This window comes from Papaver somniferum, chromosome 8, assembly GCF_003573695.1.
Source record: "Papaver somniferum cultivar HN1 chromosome 8, ASM357369v1, whole genome shotgun sequence".
NCBI lineage: Eukaryota > Viridiplantae > Streptophyta > Magnoliopsida > Ranunculales > Papaveraceae > Papaver > Papaver somniferum.
Genome location: NC_039365.1, coordinates 118,098,669 through 118,115,823, shown reverse-complemented (window position 1 = coordinate 118,115,823; position 17,155 = coordinate 118,098,669). Strand labels below are relative to the sequence as shown.

At 36.2% G+C, this 17,155-nt stretch overlaps 1 protein-coding gene across 2 annotated transcripts; it reads right to left on the bottom strand.

Annotated features, from left to right (window-relative positions):
• Window positions 1-11,802: 11,802 nt before the first annotated feature.
• LOC113302754 (protein PLASTID TRANSCRIPTIONALLY ACTIVE 10-like) lies at window positions 11,803-16,413 on the bottom strand. Of its 2 annotated transcripts, XM_026551693.1 has the most exons (13): window positions 15,620-16,413; window positions 15,450-15,509; window positions 15,315-15,344; window positions 15,156-15,229; window positions 14,535-14,616; window positions 14,290-14,363; window positions 14,078-14,144; window positions 13,744-13,836; window positions 13,307-13,477; window positions 13,011-13,061; window positions 12,733-12,884; window positions 12,106-12,438; window positions 11,803-12,075 (listed from the first exon to the last, which is right to left on the bottom strand). In XM_026551693.1, the coding sequence occupies exons 1-13, from the start codon at window positions 16,355-16,357 to the stop codon at window positions 11,958-11,960; spliced, it is 2,043 nt and encodes a 680-aa protein (XP_026407478.1). In that variant the 5' UTR covers window positions 16,358-16,413; the 3' UTR covers window positions 11,803-11,957. The 2 variants fall into 2 exon arrangements, with proteins under 2 accessions (XP_026407478.1, XP_026407477.1); XM_026551692.1 differs by having other exon boundaries at window positions 11,803-12,438; window positions 15,620-16,412.
• Window positions 16,414-17,155: the final 742 nt, after the last annotated feature.

Genomic DNA, 17,155 nt, shown 5'->3' with positions numbered 1-17,155 from the left:
GAGAACTTATGGAGACACGAAAATACTCAACTAGATTAATTACAAGAAAACCCATAATTAATCTAATCGGAATACACAACAAAACTAATCACAAAAGTAATCAATTTAATTGTCATTTGGTTTGCTCGACATAAGAAAACTTACGGAGCAATAACTAAATAACCAAACAAGATGATTAATTTAGTTCAATATGCTCGACATAACATATCTCACAGAACAACAACTAAGCTAAAAAAAAATCAACTTGGTTGTATAGTGCTCAACATAAGATACATTACGGAGCCTCACAGTAATACATAAAATATGGATCAGGGATGATCCATACTGCGGAATACACAAGGATTCATTCTATTTTCCACCACTATTTGTATAACGATATTTAATAGGCATAATCCTTGAAAACAAAAGATTTTAATCTAGCTTCCATCAAAAATTTGACAATATAGGCTTAACTTTTGTATTTGTCAAAAGTCCATTCATTCTTTTAACAGTACGTGAATATCGATCACAAACGATTTTACTTTTGACAAAGTATGGGACAGACATAGTTCACGGACGTAAACACCAATATCCCATAACAAATTTCAATATAAGAAATCATAAAGATTAATACTGCAAAAAAATCATCTTCCAAATAGTTTTTAGAATTTAAACCAATAAACCTAAAAAAAAAGAACAAGAAGATGAAAAGTAATAGCTATGTGTAGTCACAATCATTGCTATTAAAAGCACTAGTTATTCTTACAACAAAACCAAAAGGAAGACATACTAGGAAAACACAAGAACACAAATTACTCATTTTCTTCCTCATCGGAGATACTCCAAGATGCTTGAATTGCGTTCAAATCTTCCTTGAGTTCGGGAAACTTCGTTGCAACCAAAGATAGTTTTTTTTGGACACACTTCACCCTTGAATCAACCTTACACACGCCCTTATGAATTTTTTGAAGAAGGCTCATGGTGGTAGGGTCACTAAAGTCAAGAGAAGCGATTCTTTGTCGCTTGCAAGTATTTTTCCTTATGCGCCTGAAGGTACACGGACGAACCGGTTTGGGAACCCCAAGAGAGTTGTCAGTTGAATCAAACCCATGATCACGGCAAATTTGACTAATCAAGCAAGGGTAACCTAACATCTTGACGGGTGAAGTCATCGAAATCATTTGAAAGATAATAAAACCACAAATATCGAGACTTGGAATACCCGATTCAAGGAAATAGACCAATTCTGCAAACTCATGACTCCACCAAGAATTTTCAATTGTGGAGGGACAAAGATTTGGGATACCAAGTTTTTCAAAAGTCATCAAAGCAATACCAAGATCATTATTAGGGAACTTTCCTTGACTCCAAACAACCTTCTTGCCACAAATCCCAACTGAGATATCATCACATGATGGACGTTCATCACTTGGTCTAGGAAGTCGTACGTTCCCCAATGAGATTTTGGTAATCCTTGAAATTAATTCTCTATCAACAAGAAACCTTTCTCTACCAATCATGGATTTGAACTCCATCTTTTTGTAATCAACATCATGAATGTTGGCATAGAAAATCCTTGTAAGAGAATCAAATCCTTGACCAAGACCATCAAAGATATTTCCAAGCTTGAATTTTCTAAAGCATACCAAATCCTCTTCATGCCCACTAGAGAAATTAAATTTCTTTTCTAGAATGAAACCTTTTGAAGTTATCTTATAAAACATTCTATCACAAGAATCATCCACAAACCTAATTCTAAGAGAGTTTTGGTCACAAGGAGATTCAAGATAGAGGATTTTGAGTTTTTAGGGCTCCTTTTTGTGCTTCTAGGATTCATCATAGATCTAGAAATATGAAAGGATCAAAAGAAATTTACTTACTTGGAGTGAAACTTGAACACCCTTCCTTTCAATTTCTCCAAAGAAGCTTTAATGGAGGAAAGCAATAAACCCTAGAGGTTCACGTACGCGGACTGTTTAAGATGATGACGACGTCCGCGAACTTCGTTTATATACCCTACCTGGGCTTTGACCCGTGCACGAACCGTGACCCATTTGAGGAGTATGATTTTTTAAAAGTACAACCAACAGGAGGAAGAGTACCTACTGAAAAGATCTTATCACAAAAACATTAAAAAAAAGATTAAAACAAAAAAATCAACCTGTTACTTTCCCCATTTCAAGTCATATACAAATGGGGTATAGCCAATCCTGAAATCAGGTGTTGGAAACTGCATAGAATTTTCCATGCAATTTTTCTGGTTGATATTTGTACCCAGAGTCAGGAGTATAATCGTAATGATAATACTTAGAGTCATGTGGGTTCTTTTTCTTATGACAAAGAGATGACCTTTTCTGACAAATGGTTCCTCTGCCTAATTCATACGAATCCTTTTTATCGGCTTCACTTGAATCGGTGTTGAGAACAGTTTATGCATCATTAGAAAATGATTTGACAGGCACAAAACTCTTGTCAGAACAATTCAAATTCTCTATGGAATTAAGCTTTTCTAAGAATTGCAAAACACTTTCAAACGCTCTAAACAACTCCTTGTCAATGAAACCTTTATGGTAGTATTCCTCAAGGAGATTAAGAGTAATTCTTGAGAGAGTCCATACCCTTGAGCGTTGACCAAGTTTTCTTCGACAATTCTTTTTATTCTTTTCCTTAGATCGTTTCTTCACATCTATATTTTCTGACATGCTAGATGGTATAGGATTATCACGTGCTTCCATTAGAATAAAGTGTGATAATCTCTGAACAACCTTTAAGGAACTCTGGGGTGCGTTACAGATGCCACGATCAAGCCTCCCAAAAAGATTTCCCATATGAATAGACTTTTGAGGATCGAACAAACACAAAACTATAAGGTTTGAAGTGTTTGCCCGCTCTGATACCAATTGAAAAAGCGGGGGTCTAACAACACCACCCAATATTTCGCTTAGCAATTTGTATGGACTAACTCCGAAATACTTTCTACAGAATCAACTAGAAAGACGGACTCAATCTAGGTAAAATTATCTCAAAGAGTTAATATCTCTCTCTTGTTTTGATTTGCTCGAGCTAATAGAAATCAGTGAGTCTTTAATCAAACAAAAGGAATAACTTGGATGGTACCAAAGACCAATATCCAAGGATCACTCAATGAAAATAAATAACCAAAGGTTGGATATTCTAATTGATGATCTACAACGCACAACCTGTATTATTTCAATTATAAAGATAAAACAATATAATGCGGAAATTGAAATAACACAGACACCAGAAATTTTGTTAACGAGGAAACCGCAAATGCAGAAAAACCCCGGGACCTAGTCCAGATTGAACACAGATTGTATTAAGCCGCTACAGACACTAGCCTACTCCAAGCTAACTTCGGAATGGACTGTAGTTGAACCCCAATCGGTCTCCCACTGATCCAAGGTACAGTTGTACTCCCTACGCCTCTGATCCCAGCAGGATACTGCGCACTTGATTCCCTTAGTTAATTTCACCCACAACTAAGAGTTGCTACGACCCAAAATCGCAGGCTTTGACAATAAAAAAATCTGTCCCACACATACAAGTTTATCAAAGGATTAATCTGTCTCCCACAGATAAACCCTAAAAGGTTTTATTCTGTCTTTTGATAATAATCAAGGTGAACAGGAACCAATTGATAATCCGGTCTTATATTCCCGAAGAACAACCTAGAGTTATCAATCACCTCATATCAATCTTAATCGTATGGTAGTGAAACAAGATGTTGCGGAATCACAAACAATGAGACGAAGATTGTTTGTGATTAATTTTTATATCTTGCCTATCGGAGATATAAATCTCAAGCCACTCAATCTGATTGTACTCGTACGATAGAAGATGCAAGATCAGATCACATAACCCACTCTAGCACGCAAACTAGTATCACATGTAAGGTGTGAGGATTATTTTTGCACAGATACTAGAGTTCCCCTTATATAGTCTTTCAAATCAGGGTTTGCAATTAAGTTACCTTGGTAACAAAGCAATCAATATCCACCGTTAGATGAAAACCTGATTTAGATTCAAGCTAATATTTCTCAATCGTTAGATCAAAAACATAGCTTGTTACACACATTTGACAATGCACACTTCTAGGTTTGTTAACCGTACCCAAACGTATGCACTTGTTGGTTCAACAATAGTTAACCAAATGGTTAGCCATATGAGCATTTCATATCAACCACGTTCTTCTTCACCATAACTAGTTCAAATGACTTCTAATGAACTAGTTAGAGAGTTGTTCAATTGCAAGGAAATTTCATGTACTACACAAGACACAATTAAAGCAAAGATGATTTGATTCACTTGAATCGGTTCATGAAATTTTATAGCCACGGTTTACAAACTGCATTCCTTTGTCTTTTTAAGTTTAAGTTCAGAAATCATGTTCAGATATATAACCTTCTCAAGTGCGCAGACTAGGTTCGCGGACTTAAGTTACTGGGCAGAGTTTACAAACTCCAACAGAAATTCTCGGGTATGAGAACTTCGCCGGTTCGCGGACTGAGTTCGCGGACTTAGTTTCATGCAAGTAGTTTTTCAACTCCAGCAGAAATTCTCGGTTTTGAGAACTTCGGCAGTTCGCAGACTTGGCTCACGCCGTTCTTCCGGTTCTCTTGATCAACAAAGTTCGAAAACTTTGGTTCAAGGAATAGGACTTATATATAAATGTGTTTACACAACAATGCTTATGTCAACCATTGGTTATGTAATCTAAGCTCTCATTTCAATCATTGAAACATTCTTAGAGGACGCTATACAGTTGTTACACCATTTCTCGTCAAAGCAATTTTCAAGATGATTGAAACATATCATGACTTTCGTCACATGGTAAAGATAAACTTGGTTAAAGCAAAAAGCTTACCAACTCATATTTCGAGATATAGATAGGCGAGGTATACTCGGCACGAAATACCAAATGCGTATAATCAAAATCTATATATATAGCATACGACTTCTTGTCTCAAAGAGTAGGAGATATAGTAGATAGACTTTTGAGTGATAGATAAGTTCAAGTCTTCACATACCTTTTTGTCGAGAAATTCCACCGGTTCCTTGCGTAGTTCTTCTACTTGTATGATGAATCTCCATGAATTCCTTGAGCTCAACTACACTTTTTATCCTAGTCTGAGACTTAGCTATAATATACTAGAAATCAAGACTTATAGTTTTGATCACTAACATTGACAAACATGCTTGAGATAGCAATGCATGCGAGTTCGACCGAGCAATGCTCTAACAATGTGGGGGACCGATCCTAGTACCTAGTCAACCGAATTTTGGAAAGTTAGTGTGACTATGCACAGTACTCACATGGAGGTAGAACCGAAACTTGTTTTGGTAGAACCATTAAACCCATGATTTGTGATTGAGTGTTCTTGATCAATCACATAGTTCTTGAAAGTCAGATGAACCAATTCTAAACTTGTTTGGAAGTGTGGCAAATCGGTTTCAAGGTTGTAAGTATGAAATAAGACTTACAAAGTCAGGATGTCGACATACTTTGAACACGTACAGTAGTGTTTATCTTTTATTGTTCAAAGTTATTCCTTAATAGCTAAAGGAAGAAAATCCCAGGATCGAAATATAAATAAATTAAGAATCTTTTATTTAAGGTTGTTAATTTTATTTTAGGAAAACGAGAATTAGTAATGTGCATTTATTAGTTAAATATTTTCCAAATAGATTTTCGGTCAGTATTTTGGACAGAACATTTCCAGGAATTATGGAAACCGAATTTGGAGTATATTGCATACCTTGAGAATATTTTCGGTTTTGGAAATTCCTTGGTGTCCAAACTTCCTTGTCTATAAATACTTGAAGTTTGCATTTCTAGCAAACTAATCCTTCGTGACAACAAACTTCCTCGGTTGTGTTGTTACTGGTGTAGCCGCCTATTCGGAGAAGAGAGTAAACTAATTAGGCGAAATCTCTTACGACCGCTCAGTTTAAAGTCTTCTTTGGGATTGAGAAGCTCTATTAGTATCGTTGTTGGGAAACTAGACAATTGCGGTTTATCTTTTGTTTTCGATTAATTTGATTGACTAACAGTGGTTGAACTTTGATTGCACCTACTTTGTTTATGCTTGAGAATTTCCCTTCTGATATAAGATTCACTCAAACTAGATCGAAGTTTCGACAGGGATCTTTAGACTGTTTTTAGTTCTAAATACGATCTTGTGGTAATCCATTGTTAACCGACTCCCTATGTGTGATTGATCACAAGAGATTCAAGTTGTTTTATGCAGGTGTTTATTTAAGATCTAAGAAGATTTGAAGACAAATAAGATATTGAAGATTTCTGATTTGGGGTTCATAATCTTTGGTGTGCACAATACTTGTTTCGGTATAATAGGATCCAACTATAATCGGTTTATCCTTGTGGTAGATTGGATTGATTAGTTGTGTATATCGGCATCAATACAATTCTTTGTGATTAAAAGTATTGATTGCAAAATCTTAACAATCACCTTTGGTAGTTGAGAATAAGATAGATCTAAGAACCTGACGAAGGAGTTTATTTGAGATAAACAAAAGAGCCTTTGTCGAACTCACATCACTTGGTTGAAGAGAGTTGATACCAAACAGATTTGTTGTTCCTTTACTATTTGGAATACGAACCAAAAGAATTGTTCCAAGTACGTGACTTATTCATAAGTTGGAGGCGTGGGAATACAGACGGAACTAGGTGAACTATAGGTTTAGTTGCTTGGTCTCAACTATACGAAGTTGGTTTATTTTTTATAGCGGCTTAATCCTGGGAGTATTTAATTCTGACAAGGTCCCGGGGTTTTTCTGCATTTGCGGTTTCCTCGTTAACAAAATCTTGTTGTGTCATTTACTTTTATTTTAAGCAATTATAATTGTTGTTATTATAATTTAAAGTAAATTACACAAACGTTAATTCCTATTTACTTGATAAGTAATCCTATTGTATTTGGTTAAGTCCGAACCTATTATCAAGAAACATACTTCGTTGTTGTATTGTCTCGATCTCGTATCCATAGACGATCACACGAAGTGTGAACCGATTAGTTGTATTGTCTCGACTCAGTCCATAGACAATCACTTTCGGAGAAAGGACTTATAGGTAGGAAAAGTTTTGGCTTGAGTTATATTTGGGTACCCTCGCCTTTTCACAACTTTAATATGCCTCTGCACCCAGTTACAAATGTCACAATTGATAATACTATGGTCTTGAAGATGATTCTGATATGCTGAAAACTTATGTAGATGCTTCTTTCGATCATTTAACTAATGAAATTGGCACTGGTATGGTGCTTTCATTTTTTGAAGTAGACATGAAGGAGTCAAAGGCACCTATGTAGTTGGAGTAATCAATTCTGAAACTGGAGGGTGCATTGCAATACTAAAAGCTTTAAGTTGGATCAAAAGTTTGAAGATTGACAACTTTCATTTGGTTGTTGATGCAGAAGTAGTAGTTAATTCCATCACCACTGATACAGTTTATGTCATATGGGAGATTAATAAACTCTTGCGAGAGATAAAAATTGTTTTATCTTCTTTTAGTTCATGGAAAATTTTTCATGTTAAAATAGATGACAATCACTTAGTTGATGTCATATCGAAAAAGGTAAAGTTAGAAAAGCTCATTATAGAAGAGTATAATGATTATTCTCTTTGGATTCGGTCTTTGTTTTCCAAACATTTCATGCCTGAACCTCATTAGTTCATTAATAAAATTTTCAGTTATGAAAAACAAAAAACTCATATTTCTATGAGGAACGAACTTGTTCTTGCTACTATATTCTAATCCATATTTGTGAAGTGAAGAACTTGAAAATAAGTTTGCTTGGCTAATAACCGACCAATTCCCATAACCTAGAATCCTTTGGGCCGAAATAACTTTTTGTTCGGGACTATGACCTCTAAACTTCGGTGCATCAAGGTGATAATTAATTGAGGTCGTACCTGAAAAAGTTCATCAGTAATCTAACTCATCAAGTGTCGAGGCATATGCGGAATCGACGTTAGAAATCTTCACCAGAGTACCCATAATCAACACCGAAATATTCGTACATCAGCTTTTGTTGGTGCACATCGGTCCCACACTCGATATGATCTATCTTTGTGAATATTTATTTTGGATCTTGAGCTCTAGGTATCTTCCCTGAGAGTACCAATATCATAGTCTTTGTTAGTTATCTATCTTCATCAGAATCACCATCAAGTTGTTGCAACATCCAAACATACATATGTTGTTGTGATTTAAACTGATTCATATGAATCTGCATCTTTTCATCATAAAATACACTGATTTATGAAATAAAAAATAAGTAAATTGAGGAATTTATGAAAGAAATATGCATATAATGTGAAATTTGTATAAAATATGATACGAATAAATTAAAATTAGTGGATTACATATATAGTGGAGTGTTAAATAACCATTGATGGGAGAGTCTTTACCGAGTGGTAGAGCTTCTACCACATACTATAGAAGTTTGGTCACGGGTCTCTATGGCACTTAGGCCAAGCACTATGGCGCAGGGCATCCCTTCCCTATCCCTCAAATAAAGGGAAGGAAAAACACAAGGAAGGCAGCCGTATGAATAGTGCCAAAGTAGCCGTAGGAAGGCAGCCATATGAATAGTGTCAAAGTAGCCGTTTTTTTTTCCAGTTTTTTTTCCAATGGGAATATATTTGTATAGGAAAAAAAAGATATTTTGGAGTAAAAAAGAGATATATATAATAGGTAAAAAGGAGATATAATAGATAAAAAAAAGAGTTTTAGTGAAAAAGGAAAGAAAACCAGAAACGGCTACTCAATTGTCTTGTAAAACGCTACGGCTACTCAGTGGTCGTATCAACTTCTATACGGCTACTCAGTAGTCCTTAAGCGTAAATTCCTACGGCAATTGAGTAGCCGTGTGATTTCCCTTCCCTACTACCCGGATTAGATGTGATCCTCCTTGTAGAGAAAGTGAGGGATATCCCTACACATGTAGGGATATGGGAGACCATAGTGCTTGCTACTTTGGTTTTTCCCTACATACGAGGGATAGGGGTAGGTAAAAGAGGCACCATAGTGCTTGGTCTTATATATCGACCCTTTCCCCATAGTGGCATGGAAAATTGGAAAAATTATCAACCATTTCCCTGTAGTGGCATGGAAAGTTGAAAAATTTGCTATTGTCCATAGGAACATGCCTGAGTGCAAACATTTTCCTTGGTCTGGGTAGTTCAAAAACCATCGTGTCGTTCCACATCTCATTTTTTTTTCTCCTATATTTTACAGAAAATGGGCTATTTAGCCAAAAAGGTGTTATATATGGTTCAAATGGACGGGTAATATAATGTCTCGGTCAAATGGACAGTTAAAATAAAAAATCAAATACAGACCATAAAACCCCTCTTCTTCGTTATCTTCTCCCATTTCCCATCAAAAATCTCTCTTTTTCGTTATCTTCTTCCTCCCCCATCAAAACCAGAACCAAACTCTTTCCAAGATCTCTACCATTAATATCATCATCGACAAACAAGACCATCATCGTCACGACCACAAAACACTAACACCAAAATCTCTCAGATTCATCACCGTCGCCATCAGCAATACAGATAACTGGATTACAAAGCGTTCATCATCGACACAACCACCTTTATTACCGATTGTGATTTATGTTCTTCAAATTCCCTAAATTATTGAAAAGAATAGTATTATGTTGTTATCATCTATCAATTCAAGACGAATACCCGTAAGTTTCTTAACTCTAATTCATGTTTTTGATTTTAATTTTAGGAAAAACATGTTTTTTGATTGAAATGTTGAAATAGAATTGAAATTTAGGTTAAAAATGTGGTTTGATTACCATTAATAGAATCATGTTTGAATGTGGTCATGTGAATTCAGATTTTTGGTTGTATGTTGATTTTACAAAGATATGTGTACTGATATAGCCTATTTTGAATGATTTCAACCATATTATACTAGGATGAAAACCAGTTTCATCGTGTTTTGGATAGAGATCGAATTATTTTCATCCATGTTATACTAGGATGAAAACCAGTTTCATCCTGTTTTGGATAGAGATCGAATTATTTTCATCCATGTTATACAAGGAGGAAAATTGGTTTCATCATGTTTTGTATTTGGTGGGAAGGATGAAATCAGTTTCATCTAGTTTACACATTGATATACCTTTTTTTTGTCAGAATACTCATGGTGAAACTAATTTCATCTAGTTGTAGACTGTAATATAACTGTATTTTAGTCAAAATATGCAGGATGAAACTAGTTTCATATAGTTTATACAATGATATACCTTAATTTTCGTCTGAATACTCAGATAGAAACCAGATTCATCTATTTTTAGACTTCAATGTAACTGTATTTTTTTCAAAATATGCATGATGAAACCAATTTCATATAGTTTACATACTGATATACCTTAATTTTCGTCAGAATACTCAGGATGAAACCAATTTCATCTAGTTGTAGGATGTAATATAATTGTATTTTCGTAAAAACATGCAGGAGGAAACCAATTTCATCTAGTTGTAGACTATGATATAACTTTACTTTCATCAGAATATGCAGGATGAAATCAGTTTCATCTAGTTTTAAACTGCGATATACCTAGATTTTCGTCACAATACGCACGATGAAACTAAGTACTTCCTGTAAATAAACCAAGTGCGTTAATACAACTTCTTAAGGGAACTATAGGAGAAGATTAATAATATTAGTTTAGTTTAGTTGTAGGTAATGTGTATAAATGAATGATTAGAACTACCTCTCTACTAACTCTTCGAGATAATTATGATGATTTAAATTGTTTAGATTGCAACTGCTTGTGGTATGGATTGTTGAGATGGATGACAGTGATTTAGAATAATAAATTGTTGGTATATCTTGCGTAGAAGTTCCTGATGTTGTTGGACATGAAGTAATGGTAGTGGTGGTGGAAGAAGGTGGACTATTGTGGTCATTAGATTTTGGTGCAGGATGATGTTGTTCGCGCGCCCCTTGTCTCAGCACACCCTTCTAGACCAGCTAGACGTACTGCCTTTGATTATTTCGTTGATACATTGGGTTATGCTGAAGCGCAACTTGCACAGTTGCATCATGAACTGTTATCAGCTTGCATGTGGTTGTTTGCAGCAGCTTGGTGTTGTGAAGTTGTACTGGTCGGTCTGAGATGATGGCTCAAGTGGTTATGCAAGAGTTTCAGTTGATCTGAACGATGCAAAGATGTTTTGGTGGTGCTGAATTTATTTGGTGAAGTTGAGTTACAGTAAAGTTTGGCTGGGAACTGTAAGTGCAAGGCTGAGATGGTGTTTAATGTTAGCTGCAGATGTTGTTTGTGTATGAATGCAATTGCAGTTGGCTAGTCATGAAGTTTGTAGTTTGAACTTAGTATTAATAATAGTCTTTTACTTTCCATCAAAAAACAAATTTTGTAGTTGTTGTTGTGGAAAAATGATAAAGACACGTATCTTTTTAATCATGTAAAGAAAGGGGTATATTGGTCAGTTGCATATGATAAGAAACAAAAAGTTGGGTGAAATAACCAAACAGTCCATTTGAAAAGTATCTTTTTTGATTCCTATCCATATAAACAGTATCAAAACTTACAAGTCTTTTTCATCCAGGAATTATTGGTTTTGATCTTTTTAACCAATTTTGTGTATATTTTAACAGTTCCTATAATTTGTCTGTTCTAGATCTTAATATTTTTGGATGAAAATCTTCTTTCCAGGAAAAAAAGACCCAGACTTGCTGTCCGCTAATATCTACGGAGTAGCAATTAACTAATCTATATCGAATATAAACCAAGAACTGGGAGATAGCGCAAAGCAGTGTCAAGTTTTGTCTCATTAACTGGTTTGCATCAAAGACTGCGCAATGACAGCTTTAGTTACATATATTATCTCATGATAAGCTAAACTAGTACAAAATCGTCTAATTACTACTGTACACTATGTCTCAGCGTAAACTAATTTTTAAACATGCCTTCATCTGACAATCTAGAAGACTCAGTTCCATTGACCGTAGGTTGGCTCGACGAAACATTTGGATCACCTAGAATGCTGTAATCAAAATCCTCGTCATCAGAGTCGTCGTCGTCATCGTCAGAGTCATCGTCCCTGAGTCCATTCATATCAACATAATCCACATCATCTTCTTCTTCTTCTTCGGCCTCTTTCACCACTGTTCCTACTGAACTGGCCTCCTTTTCCATCTTCTGTTTTATGACATCATCGTAAGACATCTCGTACCAGACATTCCCCTTGCCCACTATAGATTTGTTATGGGCATCAGTCAAACGCTCTTGCTTGCTCTTCTCCGAGTTCTTTGGCTCTCCCCAGTAGTCATAACGGTATAAAGGACTAGCAGGGTCATATCTATCCTTCCCAAAATAACTGCTGTCAACGTATCTCCCTGGTTCTTGTAGTGGCAGGCCAAGAGCCTGACGGCTGTATATAAAGCAATAACTTCAGTACTAAGTACAATAGATTATCTACCTACTAACATAATCTGCAAAAAAATGAGTAAATGGAAGACAAAGTGCAAATTCCACGGTTGAAATCCTAGTCTTCAAGTGAATCACTGCACTGGATTTAGTGACTTATCGATTCGGTGTAAATTAAAAGAATGTAGATGCAACTATAGTGATTAATTGATGGTGCAATTTAGAGGCATTCATCTTTAATAGAAAAATATGTATATGGATAGATGCTGGTAAAAATTGGAAAAGAAAGATGGGGTACCAGCTGATATCTCTAAGGAGAGCTTCCCTTTCTTCAAATGATCGGCGCCAATGTATTAAGTCATACTCATCCATTTCAATGTTGCGTCTCAACTTGCTGACTTTAAATTCTTCACCTCTTTCTTTTGCTTCTGCCATCAATTTGTTGTTGAGCTGCGATTAGAAGCACATGAGTTTTACATTAAATGAACGAACTGCAATGTGATGCATAGGCATGATACTTAGAAAATAATGATAAACAACTGGAATCCCATAAGTTAACTCTTAAGAGTGACTCACCTCACGCTCGGCACGAGCAGCATCCAAGTCAAGCTCTTTATGGCTGGTTTTCTGCCAAAATAAAATACAATCAGGTATTTCATTGACTGCTGAGATTATTGGTAATGAACCTTGAAGGGTCATAAGGGTGGTTCGACCAAGGGTTCCATCCCATAGGTTACCACTTTTGGATCCCTATCAAGGTCACTGGAGGGGTTGCAACCTTCACTGTAGGGTTAAGCTAGGACTCCATCCCCAAGGTTAATCATAATTCTTTAAGAAAACCAGGTAATGGTAAGAAGGAAAATGCCATTCACCAGGATCATCTTTGGTAATAAAGTCTTCTTATGATAAGCTTTGGAATATTCAACTGCTGCATCAACCTCTGTGGCCTCAAACATCTCTTCAAATTTTTTACCTTTATACTTCTCAGGATTAGACTCCTCTTCATCCAATACTATTTGCTCAGCTACATGTAGCTCCCACAACTGCAATAGAAGAGTCATACTGATCAGCTTCAAACTACCAAGATTGACTGCTAAACACAAGCCATGCACTTTCTTTTTTTACAAGAAGAGATGTTCACAGCAGAGTACAAACTACAAAGTGGAGAGGGTGATACACTGATATCATATCTATCATTTTCCAATAAAACCCATTTGTGGCAAATGAACAAAATAAAGAATGTGAGTTTGAATTAGACATACTATCATGATACAACAAAGAACATCGATGGCATTGACTCACAAATTACCTTATCAACGTAAGGGTGATTTGACAACAAAGGTTCCTCTTCATCTTTTATTCCTGGGTCTTTTCTAGGAACAGGTGGTCTTCCACAATCACGCTGCAAAAAAAAGAAAGAAAGAAAGACAACCTAATAAGAAGCTTTAATAAGTAATAAATGGGATAGCACACCCCATGTAGATCATCCCTGCGATCAGCTCAGTTAGTGTCTTGAATACTAGATCATCTGAGTGTGAATATCGTTTTTGATAACAAGTACAAGTAGCACTAAGGATGCTCAATGAATATAAAGTTTCAACTACAGATAAATAAAAAAGAAGAATCTTTCCAAAAGAACATACACGTAATTCATCAGGGTTCGTATCTTCGTCGCGATGAAATATTGGTGGAAACTCAAATATGTTGAAGCTGCAATGTATAGGCGAACTCCAAAGTAAGAAGGTGATCAAAATTTGAATGACAATCAAGCAATTATTGGAAAAATGGCCAACAAGACCTAACCAATCACCCAACCATTTAGGATATTCAACATAAGAAGGATAAAACTACATACATAAGGTGATCAATATTGGGATTGACAAAACGCATTTCAATAGGAAAACGGAATCGGTACGGATCACGTTTCGCCTGCAAAAAGAAGGAAAAATCATTCTTAAATTCCATCACTGCTGATCTGAGTAAAACTACAGTCTGCAGTCTTATGTTTGGGGAACTCAATACAAGAGAAGCAAAGTGATCAACGTTTAACCACTAAAGACAAGAAAGTAGTAGCTAAATCAACAAAACTGTTTTACTCACCAGAATCTCAACAATGACTTCCATACCAACTTTAATATGCTGGCGAATCCAATACCAGTCGTTGTTTTTTATCGGAACCCACCTGGAAAGTATGTTATTACTTGTTTAGTGAAAATTTGGCAGAAGTTGAATGGTTCATAACAGTCAAAGAATTTGTAAAAAGTTGGCAGAAGTTGAATGGTTCATAACAGCCAAAGAATTTGTATTTGCAACTCATGGAAGTAGGAAATTAAGGATAGAATTTGAACAAAACAAATAACTCGTACAAGTTGGCATAGTCATTGCCAATAGGAACTACAGAATAGGGTTGGGCATGACTCATCGAACCCAGAGTACAGCAAGTTGGCCAAGGACAGCCGACATTAACTTTGGCAACTTGTTTCTGGGTTCAGGTTGGTACCCGAAACAAACTTCTCACCAGGTAACCACTATACTCGGTGTTGTCATCCATTTAGGTAACCACTATATTCAGTGTTGTCATTCATTTATATGTTCCTTCTATACCATAAAAGTATTTAGGTACTCATAGACGGGCAGAAAGTAGTAGACCAGTAGCCAACCTGCCAAAGTAGGAGCAGAATGCAAAAACTAGTAAAAATGCACAATATGACTAAGAGTTACCCATCATATACGCCTCCAATGTCGACAAATGCACCTTGATAAAGATGTAACTCGACCACTTTTCCTCTACAAATCTACACAGGATGTTCTCCAGATGTAAGTTTCACAGTTAACACTTCTTTAAGCATAAACTTCACCACAAAAGTATCAACAATTTACCTGTCCAGGATAGTAAAATGGAAGCTCAAACTGCATAAACGACGAGTGCACGGATTAGAAACCCTCTTGTAGCAAGACATACATCTCAACTCAATCAAAAAATCAAAAAAGTAAACAAACAAGCATCCATAATACCATATCATCTCTATAATCTTCCCCTCGTTTTCGTCTACCAGAACAATAATCTTGGTCATACTACATCATAAAAAGTACACATTTCACATGTTAATCTCCAAATATAAACCAAATCAAATCCAAAAACTCAATGTCCAATAATATACAGCTTTAAACTAAAAACTCCATACCTTATAAGACTCTTCTTCCAACCTATCCTTATTCCCAACAACCCACTCCTTATACTGCTTCAAAAACATCTTATATCTTTTTAAACACATATTATCAACTTCTTTATTCACCTCCACATCCTCCACATCAACCCTAACAGCTTGCAACTTATGTGCTTCTCTAATAAACTCCAACTCCTTCTCATCAACTTCCCATCCTTTCGGTGGCCAATCTCTAGGCGGCATTAACCTCACAACTAAAGGACCAGTCCAGCTAGTTTCCAAAGGCTCTAAAATCTCACCTCTAATCTCAAACTGCTTAGCTAAAAACTCATCTTCAGTTAACCCACTTTCCTCAATCTTTTTTTGTCTATAATTTGGTCTTAACATTCTAAAAGCTTCAATTGCTTCAGGTGACGTTAATGCTACTTCTTCACCTTCATTTAAACTTTTTCTAGCAAAATCAGCTTCAGGCGAGAGAATCTCTTCCCAAGGTGCCCAATTTCTTTCGACCCAGTTACGTGTACGTGCTTCGTCTTCAGTTTCTTTATCTTTTGGACCAAATTTCTCTAAGAATGTTTCATCTACTGGGAATTCATCTGAAGTAAATGCTTTCAGTTTGAAAGTGTTTGGGGGTTTAGGAAGTCTAATTCTCCAGGAAACGGGATTTGGGGTCTGTAGGGGTAAGGGTTTGAGTAGGGGTTTGGTGGGTTTTGAAGATGGGAAGGGAAGAAGAAGAGGGTTTAGTAGGGTTTGCATTTTTGTTCTCTCCCTTTGTGGAGTTTGGGAGGGAAATGTTTACAGGGAAGTGAGCGAGGGTTTTCAGTGTCAAAGGATAGAGTTGTGTAAGAGTGATGTGCTGTGAATGGGAGTATTGAAGTGTTTGTTGTACAATTCATAGAGATGTGTGCGTGCAAAAAAAATAAGGAAAAAAAGGATTGAAACGACCACGATAAAGGGGATATCAGTCCTACTAAGCGATGATACCATTTCATCGATCCAACGGTCAGGATCGTGGGATCTTTTTGTCCTGTATGAAACGGTATCAACACTTAGTAGAACTGGCATCCCCTTTATAAATCATGGAAACGACGGATGCTTTCATTGAGAGTTGAATTGAACTCAACGGATGTTCTAACCAACTGTGCTAAGAAAGCTGGTGCGCCACACAGGAGATAATTATGATTATTGTCTTTTTTTTTTGAAGCATAAATTTTATTAAGTTAGTAAGTGGCTGTTAAACGAGGGTATGCGATACCCGATGATTAATCAATTACAAATAAATTGGTAGCCCATGAATCTACGTCAACATGAGAATGAAGCAGAATGCAAACAACAGTCTTCAGATCGGAATTGCATCGGGAGCAGGTGTTGCAGTCGAAGATTGAAAAACCTCTGGTCAATGCTTTTCACAAGAAAAACTGTATTTTTGATGGGCACAACAGTGTCCATAAGAACTTCGATGGTGGTAGGATTCGATGCAGTCGATTGAAAATGCTAGTCAGGCATTTGCTTCCATATGTTGAGGTGTATTACCCGAACGAAATATGTCTTTTG

Bases quoted from the DNA above. Each gene is read 5' to 3' on its own strand.
- LOC113302754 (XM_026551692.1), bottom strand. From the start codon at position 16,357: ATGCAAACCCTACTAAACCCTCTTCTTCTTCCCTTCCCATCTTCAAAA. The intron at 14,617-15,155 runs GTAACTCTTAGT...CATACTTTCCAG, and splicing joins ATTGGAGGCGTATATGATGG to GTGGGTTCCGATAAAAAACA. The intron at 14,364-14,534 runs GTGAGTAAAACA...TTCTTTTTGCAG, and splicing joins AAGTCATTGTTGAGATTCTG to GCGAAACGTGATCCGTACCG.